The sequence below is a fragment of the Protopterus annectens genome, chromosome 5.part0 (genome assembly GCF_019279795.1).
Source record: "Protopterus annectens isolate FY-2018-M chromosome 5.part0, PAN1.0, whole genome shotgun sequence".
NCBI lineage: Eukaryota > Metazoa > Chordata > Ceratodontiformes > Protopteridae > Protopterus > Protopterus annectens.
Window position 1 is genome coordinate 776,721,081 of NC_056735.1, and position 14,384 is coordinate 776,735,464.

At 39.6% G+C, this 14,384-nt stretch overlaps 1 protein-coding gene across 1 annotated transcript in view; it reads left to right on the forward strand.

The window, feature by feature from the left end:
* The window catches only part of DDX10 (DEAD-box helicase 10), a 1,393,858-nt gene that overhangs the window by 1,324,520 nt on the left and 54,954 nt on the right, over positions 1–14,384 (forward strand). The window contains exon 14 of the mRNA XM_044071854.1: positions 13,143–13,262. Coding sequence (XP_043927789.1) covers positions 13,143–13,262 — 120 coding nt within the window. The remainder of the gene's footprint in view (positions 1–13,142; positions 13,263–14,384) is intronic.

The window sequence follows — 14,384 nt, forward strand, 5'->3', positions numbered from 1 at the left end:
TAACATTCAGATGGCAACAACACTTCTGTGCTCCCTTACATTTGTCAAATATGTCCAATCACAAAAGTCATAACTGGTCAGTCCAGGTGGCGTACAGAGAATATGTATTTGCCTTGAGAAAATCGTATCATAATTTCATGGTGATACACGCAACACTACATTACTGCATCCTACCACATTACTTTCTTATGGGGCTCCATGCACTCTGTGCGAGTTTATATGTAATAATCATACCACCATTTTAGTGTGATTCCTGTGAGTTGTACCTTCCCTAGTCAGTATGCAAAATACTGTACTGTCATGGCACCTGGCCACAGGCTGTATAAGGTTGTAAATATTTTATTCAGCATGCAGATACTCCTCCATGACCATACATGTTTCTACTGGTAGGACATTTTACTTGTAACTGGAGAGTCTACTACAAATTCTCATGGTCCAAATGGGACAATGCTTGCAGTATATAAACATTTGTACTGCAGCATAGGACTAAAAATAATAACCTAAAACAAACTAGAATGAAAAGGAACATGGGTGGGGGTAGAGAGAGAATCTGTTGCAAACACAAAGAAATTACAGTGATCTACTCATATGGTGAGTGACTAACGTAGCTGTAGTAAAAAAATATCACTGTCTCTGTAGAGCCTACAAAGCTGTGCATCCAGAACCCAAGTACTGGCTGTGTCAGGCATGCACCAGGAGACTATTGTACAGTCTTGTTAATGAGGAGAGTAAAAAAGGATCAGAATCTTGTAGTTCAGGGTAATAAGTTACATGACCTTAAGAGCCAAAAGAGAAATCCAGAAAAGTACACCATCTTGTTAAAAAATAAGTAATTTCCCCGCCATAAAAAAAAAGATGGATGATCTGTTTTATTTCCAGTTATTGTAGTACTTAAAACAATTTTCCAAGGAAAAACAGCAGTACTAGTTTAAAGTATCTAATGTGCTTAAGGTGCTTCTTTAAAGGCAACAAAAGTAATACTTCTCAGGTAAACATATCAGTGGAGCTATAAGAAAAATAAAGATTTCAAGGGGGACATGATGATGAATATGTACAATGAGCATCATCTTTCGAGTATTCAGGTGTTTGGAAGACAAGTACACCAGGAAAAGAAAAAAAGTTCAGCTATGGCGATGTGCCTGGATTAACATTGTACAAAGTGCACACACGTACACACATATACACCACCACCACTAAAGACCAGTCAGAATTTATGCCAACAGGTGAAAGCACCTTATCTTGAATAGCTTGACAGTGCGTCCTTAGGTATCCCTCCTCCAAAGTCAGCTACCAGAGATGCCTATTTTAATGTATACGTGTACTCAGACTTGTAGCTGTCATTGTCAGTGTGAGCCACTTGTACTAACTCTCTCTTGATTGTTCCTGTTTTATTGTCCTGTAGCCTGTGGCTGACTTGTATGTCATGATCTTGGCAGTGCATGAAGTATTGTAAACCAAACACTTGGTTACTGTGCCTTACTTCAGAGAGTCCAAGATAATGGACAGGTCTGAGTATAGCATCATCTCTTTGCCCACCCTAAACCTTCATTCTGTTAGCGATGTGTTGCATCTTTCACATTATCTAGAACTATCCTTGGCGACCTGGCATCGATCCCTGACAGAAGATAGCAAGTCACTGGAAAAGCTTCTGCATACTGCTTTTTTAAATTTTTCCAAGTCTTTTGGGTTTCTAATATCATGACGGGAATGGACCCCATTCTAAAGTCAGAGTATGATTAAAGTTCATGAAATTATTGTTTCAATCTTTGATGTCAGCCAGTAGTGCTGTTCGCAGCACCCACAATGTGCCCAGTAATGACTCCTCCTGCAGTTCGTATTTAGTTACATGTATTGGTAGCATATCCAAATACGATTGTAAATTCTTTTTTATAAGACCCATTTCTCCTCCTTGGTACTGTCTGGGTATCTTTTCTTCTACATTGCTCTCGTTTCTGCCTGCAGATCCTGATATTTTATGACTTTGTGTTTTTCTGTGTGCAAGACACTGTAGTCACTGGGTGTGGCAATTTCAATGATCAATGTTACTTGTTTCTTCTTTTCTTGGACCACTATATCTGCTTTTCTAGCATCTATCTTTTGGACTGTTGCTAATGGGTGATCCCATGTGATATAAACTTCATCATTTTTTTTATGCTTTGTGGCTCATGTTTCCAGTGTTTTTCAGCCACTTCAAGTACCATAATGTTTGCACAATCCCCAGTGCAACAGTCTCGCCACATTATTATGCCTTTCAGTATACAGTCTTTCTGCCATTAGTTTGTCACAACCTGCAACAAGGTGAGTGACTGTTTCCAATTCGGTTTTACAAAACCTTCGCCACTCCTTAACCATTCCTACGTTAGTTTCTGATCAACATGAGGTTCTTACAGAAGTTTTCTGTACTTGCAACTATATTTAAGTTTTTTTCCACATTTCTTGCCTTCTCATCTGGTCCTTCACCTTATATTCTTTATTTTGTTTTTTTGGCACATTCAGTTGCTTCCTGGCTTTTATCTACTTCTGGTTTGATTTCCATTCCTGCTTAACGTCTATATGCTTCTGCTAAATTAAGCAGATAAGTCATCCTAGATTTATTCTCCTCATGTTTCAAAACTTTCACTACATTTGGATCTTGTGAGGTCAGTAGATATGTGTGGGGTCCCATAATTGCAGATCTATACATGTAATCATTTTCAAGGAGGCCCATCCCTCCTTCGGAACGGGGAATATATAATCTTGGTATACAATGATTTTTATAAATCATTTGGTTAACATGAAGCATCCTTCTTGTTTTAATATCTAATCTATCCAACACTTTTTGGGGCCAGTCAATCACTCCAAAACTGTAAGTTAGACAGGAAGAGCAAATTGATTTATAGCTTGGATCTTGTTCCTAGATGTCAGTGCTGTTCTTGGGATGCCTGCAAGAAAGGGCTAATGCCCATTCAGCTGTTGATATAGTAGCAGCTAATGCCACACAATGGTGGCCTCTGGCATCTTTTTGCAAAGGTTGGATAGCCCATTTCAAATTCTTGTTTTCATGTTGTACTTTGGCTTTGCTGAATATATCCTTACATTGGGAGTTATTCTGTAGTGACATATGTTAAGAAATCAGAAACCATTTCTAGAAGCAGGGCAGTGGCCTTTTTCTAATAATGAACATATATATGAATCCCCTCCTTTTACATCTTTGGCCTTCCATTGAAGAAAGCCATTAAATCATATGTGATCAGCTGTGTGCTAGAGCCCACTTTCTGCTCTGAGTCCCTCTTGCTCTGTTCCCCTAACAGAACTTTAGCCTGGCAACAGTTATGACTCTTACTCAAAGCTGTTAAGGTAGAAGACTGGTTCTCTTAGGATGCATCAGCCTTGAGAATCAGTTCTCAGGACAGCGTTTCTGGATGTCATAGAAAATGTCCTTATCCTGCTGTTGATCGCATTGTAGTGTAATGTCAATTCTTGTTGATAAAAAAGTTTAGTGAAGTTTGTTCCAGATTGAAAACAGGATGCAAGATTTTTAATAACAACGCTTCCTGATTTATAAGACTTTGAGAGGATTGTGACCATTTCAGGACTTAGTAATCCCAACCTTCACATGTATTGGTTTAAGGCCCAATTCCCTGATTCTTGATGGTTTCTGGAAGGTATTGGTAGTCGCATGGATTCAGACGTCCATCTGATGTTTCAGCTGTTCTCCCTAGACAAACAATACTTTCAGAACAAAGTGATGACACTTGCCTTTCCTGTATCCTTTGATTATTCTCCAGGTTACTTCCTTTGATTACTGAGGCCTTTTAAAAGAGGATCCTCCATGATTTACAAAGCTGGTTGTTCATGGTTATCTTCTTATAACTGTTGAGCTCTACCACTTACCTTGCTTCTCTCATGACTTCAGTTGTTGGGAATTAATATTAACAAAGAGAAGTTCTGTGTCAGCCTGTTGTAGTGTAGTGCCTTCATAGGATTACTGTTATTCACCCAGTGCAAAATCTTTTTTTCCTATAGAAAGAGCTCAGAAAACCATGAAAAGAGATGCCTAGATCCTAGGATAAAGGCTGTTTCAGCAGATCTACTTTGAAATCCTGATGCCCATATGGTCAACGGTCATATACCTGAGAAGAAAATAGTGAAACTTGAAAAGCCTGAACGTCGACTCTTTCCCAGGGTAAGTAAACACTTGCCCAGACGTAAACAAAACTCGCGCCAAAGTAAGTAAAACCCACCTAGGTGGACAACCCCCCCCCTAATTATATATAACAAGTCTGGGATCACACTACAGTGGAGAAAAGGATATGTTGGCTAAGTGTTTACTTAGCCTGGGAAAAAGTAAACATTCAGGTTTTTCAAGTTTTGCAGTTTTCATCTCTGGTATATGACCGTTGATCATGTGGGCGTCGTGATTTCAAAGTAGATCCATTTCAGCACCAGTCCATTTTGTGTCTAATGACAGTGACAAATTTTACCATTTGTTTTGTTTGCTTGTGTATGTTGGTCTTGGATTAGGCAGAACACAGTAGCTACAATATCCATCATTCTCTGGAGGAAAAATTTCTTGTTTTGGACACTGCTTTTATTCCTTGCTGTGGTGGGTGTCACCTTTGTTTTTCCATTATTTTCTGAAAGTAATCGCTTACTTTAGGTGCATTGCTAAAAGGTTTGAGCTTGTCTGGAATCAGTACTTGTTCAAGTGCTGTGTAGATCCATGGAGATGTTCCTCCACATCACCATTTTAGATGAGAGCGTGGTGCTTTTAATAGTGCAAGCTTCTGGAGTCCTTGGTGAAGTTATAAGCACTGCAAATGATTATGTTAGATAATCAAATAGTGGTTTGGGATGTCAACAAGCCTGGTAGGACAAGCTGCTACAGAAAAGAGATTTAAGTCTCGATGTGGAGCACTCAGTGTGAGACTTTTTTTGACACAGCCTGCATCAGAGAGGGGTTGAATGTCCCAAAAGACACACTGAGCTGCAGCTCTGTTCTGCAGTTAAAGCTTGTGTTGACTGTCTGATTCCAGAGACTATGCAGCTAGAGAGTTGTTGGATTGTGTTTGCACTGGTAAGCATACATTTTGCAGACCTGCTAGGTCAGATGCCACTGTAAAAGCGTTTTTGAATGAAATCAGTCATATATTTCAAATCACCGCAAACGCTAGGATTGAGTTGGTTCTCTGAGATATGAGAGTTGATTATATGTACTATGTACTGAATATTGTAAAAGAAATGGAGGAGGTAAATTGACCAGTTGTGACTCTACTAGTTTTCGTTCCACAGTAATACTTTGAAAAATGATATCATAGGATGCTTTTGCATTTGAAAAGGGAAAAAAGGAGCACAATAACACCTCACCATGGATTTTGCATTTGGAGGCATTAAGGTAGAGAGTGGTGTTAGTTAAAAGCTCTGTCTCATTTGGTTGTCTGCGGCAGTTTGTGTTCATTGGAAGTAGTGCTGTGGCCATCTGGAAAATGCAGGTTGATTTGTCTCTGTTACACCGATTATGTTGTTTATTTTATGCCTTTACCCTCTGGAATTGGTTGGATAGTTTGTAAGCGATAGCTACTGAAGGTGTTAATTTAAGAAGAAAGTCACCTGAGGTATAACAATTTGGAGGTGGGGGGGGGGGTAAGTCTTCTGACATGTTCGGCAAGCATACCTGTTCTGAGCTGTCCATGAATGTGCCTCCTATTTTTGCACAACCCTCCTGAAAGTTTTAATTTTTCTTATAAATACCTCAGGATCTGTCATCTGCATTTTTTTTCAGAAATTATATAGTGATACAAAATTTGATACACTATTAACTTTGAGTGAATTATAGTACAACTTTCAGTGAATTATAATATGCAGTAAATTGTCCCTGATTTTGGACCAGTTGTACCACAAAACATTTGTCTCTGTCCTTGATTCTTTATTAGAGATGTTAAAAGCAACTATCTGCAGCTGTTCTGGAGTATTATTGGGCCTGTAGCATTGGGGGTGGGAAGATGCTGTTTTGAAATGTATAGGTTTGCCTCTGAACCACCCGCGATTATAGTTAATGTCAGACATTGATGATATACATCTGTTGACTTACTAAGTGAATTAAAATAATGTGTTAATGCATCATTGTCCTCCATTACATTTCACTGTAGCTTAGATTTCTCAGCAAAGAAGTTGTGATCTATGAGACAGTAATCTGCAGAGGTTTTGTTGTGATTTGTTACTATGGCTGCAACATTGGGGTCTCTTCTGAGATGTGTCTGCATACTTTTGCTTTTGAAGTGTCACTGACTTTGCTTCACATTTTTGCCGTTTCGTAAAAGTTTTGATTCTTCTGGTAAATCACTATAGAGTTGATAGTCAATGTCAGACATTGAAGTGTCATGCTTTCGGTTCATACAGTGCATGCTGATACAAAGTGTGTAGTGTCATTTCTTCATAAATGTATACTGATGCAAAATGTGTTGTTCTTATTAACTTTTTAAGTGGATTAGAATAATATGTATTTTTTGTAGAAGAATTTAACACAAATGTTGAGTGTGCATTTTTGCCTAATACATACTTTGCAACAAAATGCTTTTGGATGAAAGACCACTTCAGCCATGCAATCTGAAAATGGCACATTTTGAAGCAGTGAAAAAACAGGGTGTCCCACATTTTGTTTTTTGTCTCATATTATTATGGGCAGTGTTCAACATTGGCCTCTCAAGAGGTTGAGATCTATGGGAAGGCAGGAATTGACCAATTTATGTAATGTTACAATGTTTGACAATTGTTAAAAAGAGGTGAAACATTATACATTACAAATGTAATGCATGCAAATGAAAAATGTTAATGTTTTTTTTTTATTAATGTGTGTGCAGCTGTCTTAAGTGATAACTGAATCGAAGTATTTAAAAAGAACTCACTTTAGACTAATATATAACAGCTACTGCCTTATCCTTATGAGTACACTCTCTCTAAAGTCCTATCCATACCCAATACAAAACTTCACATTTCAAAGACTCTCATTCAGCCTTGCTGTAGGAGAAAAATATTCTAAGTTACAGACTATACTGACTTTAAGAAAAAAAATTCTGAAACTCATTAATGAAACATTCAGGTACAACTGTTTCAGCAACACCGGCGAGTTCCTTTTCTGACCTACCTTTTCCCCTCTCTCTCTCTCTCCGCTCAAGGAAAATAATTTTTTTTTAATTAACAGTATGGTGAAAACCTGAAAGAAACTAAATTCTGCATATTTGTAAATATGTAAATTGTAGATGTTAGGTTCACCGTTGTCAATTGGTAAGACAACAGTACTAGGTTAGACAAATACCAAAACTATTTTTAAGGTTTATTTCCACAGATGTACAAGTTTAATTGTACTTGCTTTGGTGACAAATACAACTGTTCATACTTTATGCTTTAACATTAATGTGTTGTACTACTAGTAACTGCAAATATGTTTTATATCTCTGTAAACTAGATTCTGTGCTGTTTGATATATTGATATTTTTTGCAGGTGTTGTGTTTGGGACATTGCTGAAAAGGATCCAAGGATCAGCACACCCATTCATTTATCAAATAAATACATAAAAAGTATATTGAAGTGGAAGAGATTCTCCAGATATTCCACCTCATTTGTGTAGCTTGCTAGGTAATCCTGGCTTATCTTGCATACTTTGTTGACATGGGTCATAGTTATTCCATGATCATGGCACATGTATAAGGCATTATTGTGCAATACACCCTTGTAGAAGGCAGAACTGCTGCTGTTCATTGTATAGTCCACTGTTTCAATATTATCTCCTGGGCATTTCTGCTGCAAAAGTCTTTGTGGCTAGCCCGACTTCCAGAGCTTAGCAACTTTCTGTAGTGCGTATCAGAATGTCAGTGATGTAGAAAGGATGAATGTCTACACCACATTACTTCTCAACTGTCCAGATGTTCGTTTTACTGACAAACTACAGAGAATTGAAGTCGCTAAATATTGACATATGTTTGAGTTTCAGACTTCATATCCATTAGAAAATACAAGCTAACACAAAACCTGTTATTCTAACAACATTCTAAGTTTATAGGTTCATAGGTAGGTACCAGGCTATCTGCCCGAAGGCATTTATAAGCCTAGCCAGAATGTGTAGGCTTTCGCCGCCCCCTTAGATTAGTTCCCTGTGCCTCTGTCCAGCAGAGCCACTGAAGTGATCCCTGGGGTAAACTTTCTGTTTCCCATCCACTCGTCAAGGTTTCTCTTGAAGAGTGCCAGAGAGGAGCACTGCCTAATGTAGATTGGAATTTTGTTCCAAAGCATGGGAAGTCTCTGGGACAGGAATCTATACCTCCAGCACGTCCTGTTTATTGTTGTGGTGAGGTTTAGATCCCTAGAGCATGTTGCTCGAGGGGATAAGGTTTTCTTTAGGTGGAGCATGTCCATCAATTCTGGGTTGGACATGGCCTTGTATGTTAGGCAGAGATCGCCTCTGAGCAGGCAGTATGCAACCGAGTACAGCTGGAGTTTCTTCATTCGAGCTGCATAGCGCATCTGTTTGAGGCCAGTGATCCTCTTGGTGAGGTACTTCTGCGGTCTTTCCAGCTGGTGCAGGTGTCTTGTAAGGTACATCCCAAATGGAGTGTTGTACTCTATGATGGGTCTGATGAGTGATGAGTAGAGGGGCACAATAACCTCTTTTGATCTGGATGCAAACCCTTTTGTGATTAGGTGGGCTACATAGAAGGATTTTCTAACCATTTTGGCAATGTGATTATCAAAGGAGAGATTACTATCTACTTGGGTCCCCAGATCCCTCATTAGGTTTTTCATATTTAGGGGACAACCACCTATGTGGTAGTTTGTGGGTACTTTATTTCCAAAGGGAATAACTATGCCCTTTTTGGCATTTAGCTTAAGGCCATGATTTTTACACCAGGTATCTGTCTCAGTGAGACCCTTTTGGAGGATGGTCAGCCATAGTCCTCCTGTGCTTGTCTGTACCTCTGAGAAGTATATGCTAAACAGGAGGGATCCTAGGACTGAGCCCTGGGGAATGCCACTTGTAACCGGTTTAGAGTCAGATGTAGCTCCCACAACTCCCGCCTTGTGGGTTCTGTCTGTGAGCCAATTGGCAACCCATCTTGTGACATAGGGGTTTATGTTCAGGCTGGTGAGCTTGTCTATAATACCAGAATGGGGAATGGTGTTGAAGGCCTTTGCGAGATCTAGGTAGGCTGTGTGTACTGTCTTTCCCTCGTCTATATCCTTGGTAACTGTCTCAAGGAAGTCCACCAGGTTTAGGAGGCATGATCTGCCCTTAACAAAGCCGAACTGGGTAGGGTCCAGTGTTTAGAGGTTCCCAATGTCTCTGTTAAGGAGTTCCATGATGATGCACTCCATAGCCTTGCAGACCAAGCTAGTCAGGCTTATATGGTGATAGTTCCTGGGGTCTGTTGTGGCTCCACCTTTGTGGAGCGGAATAACCATTGCTGTACACCACTCTATGGCTACGTAGCCTGTGGAGAGGCTGAGTTTGAACAGTGTGTTTAGGTGAGGGGTTAGTTCGTCTTTGAGCTCGTGTAGGACGCAGCCTGGGACACCGTCTGGTCCCACTGATGCTGTGTTTTTAGCTTTGGAGAGGGCTATTTTAACCTGAGTGTCTGTGATTTCAGGGGCTCTACATTCTTTGAGTATGGTTATGGGCCCTTTTGGGGGTGAGACGGGTTGAAGTTTGCACTGAACCTGTCTGCCAGGATGTTGGCAATACCGGTTGGTTCAGTGTATTTTGTGCCATTCTGCACTAACTACAAGCATATCTGAGCATTACCACTTAGATTCTTGACATAGCTAAAGAATGCCTTGTGGTTATCTTTGGAGTATTTGGCAAGTTTTCTTTCAAAGCTCACCTGGAACGATTTTATGAGGGATCGTAGTTTCTTGCTGATATTGATCAGGGATATCTTCCCTTCTTGGGATTTTACTCTTTTCTGTCCTAGTTTCCTCCTTCTGTTGTATAGCTTGTTTATGGCTGGGGTCCACCAGACTGGTTTCCTTTTCTTAGAGGAGTGAATCTTGGTTTTGCTTGGGATAGCACGATCCATGCATTCCTGTAGGTGCCCGTAGAATGCATTAGTAAAGGATTTTGCAGCTTGGACAGCGTTATCTTTAGCATGGGGCTTTGAAACTTTCCACCTCCGCCTTAAGTAATGCGAAGTTTGCTTTTGAAAAGTTTTTCACGGTGGTTTCCTTGTCCGGGGGTTGGGGGTGGAATGTGGATATCCAAAGAGATTTGTTTATGGTCAGATCTAACTAGCGAGGGGTTGACCACTGGTCGCCCATGTTGGTGATGACCAAGTCCAATATGTTGTCACCTCTGGTGGGAGTGTTGACCAGTTGTTCCAGGGCGTTTGAGTTTATAAATTCTACGACATGTTGGACAAGGAGTTAGTACTGAAGTAGTTCTCCCAGTTAATGTTTGGGTAGTTGAAATCACCCAGTATTAGGGTGTTTGGTAGGACCTTTAAGCTACCCATTGTTTCCAGAAATGCGGAATGGGGGTCCTGGGACATGGTGGGTGATCTGTAGCAAGCTACAATTTGAATTGCAGTTTTGCCCGTTGTTAGTTGCACATGGATAATCTCTGAAGCATCGTGCTGTGAGGTGTGGGTATCCGTGATGAATATGGATACTCCCCTGCCTTTTGTATTTCGGTCCAGGTTCTGTGGCCGAAATGTATGGTGTGAGTTGTAGCCTGGTAGTGTTGGGGTGCTCTCTGGAGCCTTAAACCAGGTTTCTGTTACTGCACATGTATCGATTTTCTCCATACTGAGGAGTGGCTCGAGTGCATGCATTTTGAGGTTTAGACTTCTGGCATTGAGTAGTATTACGCTCAGATTTTTGTTACTTGTGCTATTTACGGCGGTGGGTTTGTCTTTTGAGCCTTGCCTAAAAAAGGCATTATGGGGGTATTCGAAAGCCTAAGGGTGACAGGTTTAAGCCGGCTCTAGCAAAGCAGTGTGGCTTGTCGAGCATGTCATCTCAGGCAGACAGACACTGGATCCCCTTTGAATGACACCAGAAACTTAGCCAATTGTTGAAATTGATAGTTTTTGCTTTATACCGTGGTATCATTCTTGGTGAGAGCAGGATGCTACTCAGGGTCAGGGTCATATCGGCCTGGGCAACGTAATCAGAGAGCTCTTCCATGTTTCTTTTTATGTAGTCCAGGGAGGTACGGCTCAGGTCATTCACACCAACATGGACAATGACAGAGTTGTATTTCTACTCGTTCTGTAGTGACCTGAGTGCTTGTGTTATGTGGCAGATCCTGGCACCTGACAGGCAGCTAACAGTAACCTTCTTATTCAGCCTAGTGAGTGGGACGTCAGTGTGCCTGACTATAGAGTCACCTATTACTAGTATGTTGGGTACGTTATTTTGCATTGAGGGCTGTGATTGCATGGGACACTGGTTTTGTGAAGTATGTGTTTCATGGTTTGTGTTGGGGGGTGGAGGTTGCTTGGATGTCTGCTTTGGAGGTCTCTGGTGGTTTTGCAGATTTTTATTTAGAGCCTCTGAGTATGTTTTCATGTATTTACGTGTGTTTTTTGCCGGTGCTGGTTTAATGGGTCTATGTGAGACTGGTGGTGTGATGTCAGTATTTCCCTTCTCCTCTTGACTGCGTGATCCAGTCTTGGGTTGAGAGAGCTTAGCCTCCAGTTTGGCTGTATAATTGCATCTCTCGCATATATTAGTGTTTGGTGGTAGGAGGAGCGGGTTGTCTGTGTACATGAGGCAGTTGTAACATTGCCTCAAAATGCCCAGATTCACCAGTTGGACTGGAGAGTACACCTGAAACTGCCCTTTGGACATGCCTGGATAGTTACAGTAAACTGTTTTACTGAATGGAGAGAGAAATATTTTATAATAAAAATTTAGAAATATTTTATAATAAAAATTTTATTATAATAATTATAAGAGAAATATTTAAAATCTGTCTCTGTTTGTCGCTCTTTGTCCCCCATTATTTAAAACTTTGTTCAGATTTGTTGTGTTAGGAAGTTGAGAGGTATGCACACCATCTTCAGGTCTCATTTGTACTAGCAGTGAAGTTTTGTATGATCTCAAGCCAGAGCACTTACTCTCTTGGGGAAAGTAATCCTCAGGAAAACACACTGACCACAAGACCCTCAAGCCACCTTTTCAGGTTCTAATCTAACTTGAGAGGAAAGGTACCTTATCAGTGTAATTGAGAGAGAAAACACTTTTCAGCACATTGTGCTTGCTTAGTGTTCGTAGGCTAAAATACAAAATGCATGGGAGAAATGCTTTGTTGTAGAGCAGAGCATGATCTAATGACATGCACTGGCAGGGAGTGACCCAATGAGAGGAGTTAGGGAGGTTTCAGGATTGTATTACACTCATGTATCAAAAGAGGAAAACCCATTAATTACCCAGTGCAGTAGTCTTCCTTGCAGGTTAGTTAATATGGTAAGTACATATCTGTTATGACTTTATAATCTTTCCAGGTAGTCTATCAAATATGAAAAATTACTTATAGCAGTGTATGATGGAAAGCAAATTAATTAATTAGAACTGTACTTGTAGGGTTGCCACCTTTTCAGATACCCAAAGTGGGACATTTACGGTACAAACGTCAGATTTTGCAGGGCAAAACTTACCCACGGCCAGTACAAAGAACAGAACTTCACTTTTTTGCCTAAATAAAAGGTTATTCTTGTAGCATTTTAGATCCTTATTCTGTTTCTTATAACATTTAGGTATTTCAGATACAGAATAACTGTCTTATGCAACTATTACATAAAATATAGGAAATAATTTTGTTCTAAAATCTCAGGACATTTGCCATTTTTTCAATTTTTTTGCAGGACACAACTGCCCAAAGTGGGACAGCTGGTAACCCTATGTACTTGTAATTGGAATGCATTCAGTCTGTGCAAGGTTATTTTTAAGATTTTATAGTTCTTTATTTAGAAATATCAAAATCATTTCTGATGTGATATGCTAAAATATAAGATGATTTAACTACTTGTCATTCCCCAGTGTAGAAATGATGTATGTTATGTCATTCTTATGGTGTACTGCATACTGGCATCAACTTTTAGAGTGCAGAACCTGTTTTCAGGGTTACTAGTTGCACAGAGAAGTAATTTTTTCCTTTTGTCTTTTGCAGAAAACAATTGAAGTTGGACCCAAAAAACATGTCCAGGTATCCAAAGTGAAAGAAGCAAAAAAAGCACTGAAAAAGAAATTTAAGCTAAATACAAAAATCACTTTTACTGAAGAGGGAGAGGTAATATTTTTGTTACCCTTTGTGATGTATAGTGGCTAATTGTTTGTGATTTATGACTGTATCATGGCTCTCTCTTCATAATTTCAACTTAATGACTTGTGATTCATTGCATTTTGATCAGTAGTGTTTACAGCCAGTAACATTATTTCGAAAAATAATATAATTTTTACCATGTAATGGGATGGAACTGTGAATGTGATCCAGATGAATTTGGTAGCAGCATGAATAATGAGGACCCAGCGAGGGAAGGAAGGGTATGAATAGTGGTGCATCTCCCAAGTCAGAATCTGTTTTGGAGACAGTTAAACTCACTGTAGCTGTCTGCTTTAGGTAGTGGTGGGATGTATCTAAGTGGCTACATCAGTCAAGGAAATAGTTGATTGTCTCTTACTGTGTCCATTCCCTGAACCCTTACATGGCACACAAGTGAGAGTTTAGAGCCACATAAAGAAAAATCCCCTGATACCTGCCAGCATCAACTCTTTTCCTGAATGTGCAAGTGAAGATAAGAAGCATAAGAGAAGCAGAAAAATTGTATTTCCTTAAAAAAAAAAAAAAAAAAAAATTATATATATATATTTAAGTTAGGTGGCTAGCAACCATAGGAGAACCAGAAATCTATATTTGCTTTTTAATATGTATATCAGCTAGGACATTTTGAAGGCCACTTAGGTTTTTTCCAGTGAACTACTACACATTTATTATGTCAGTATTGTACATTTTATTTTTTTTGAGTTATGTCTATACTAGGTTGACTTTTGCACTTTCCTAGTTCAGTCTGTAGCTCATCTGTTTTATCGTAATTATTTGTTATTTGCTTGTCTTTGTTGACCAGGAAAGTCTGACTGGGCAAAGCCCAATTTCAGTGGAGGCCTAGGGAGAAAATCTCTAACTGATGCATTTAAGAGACTCATGACAAAACAATTTTTTCCAAAGATACATTACATAGATAGATCTTAAGACGTCAAGGTAGAAAGAAGTAATCTTCAACTTTAGTTCTTGGAGTTTTGTGTGCCTTCTGCCAGCACATGTCATGGAATTATGCCTCAGTCTAGGAGTATGTGCCAAGCCCCTTTTTCTGCCAGTTGCCATGTGTTGTATGCATAATACAGATTTTAATGC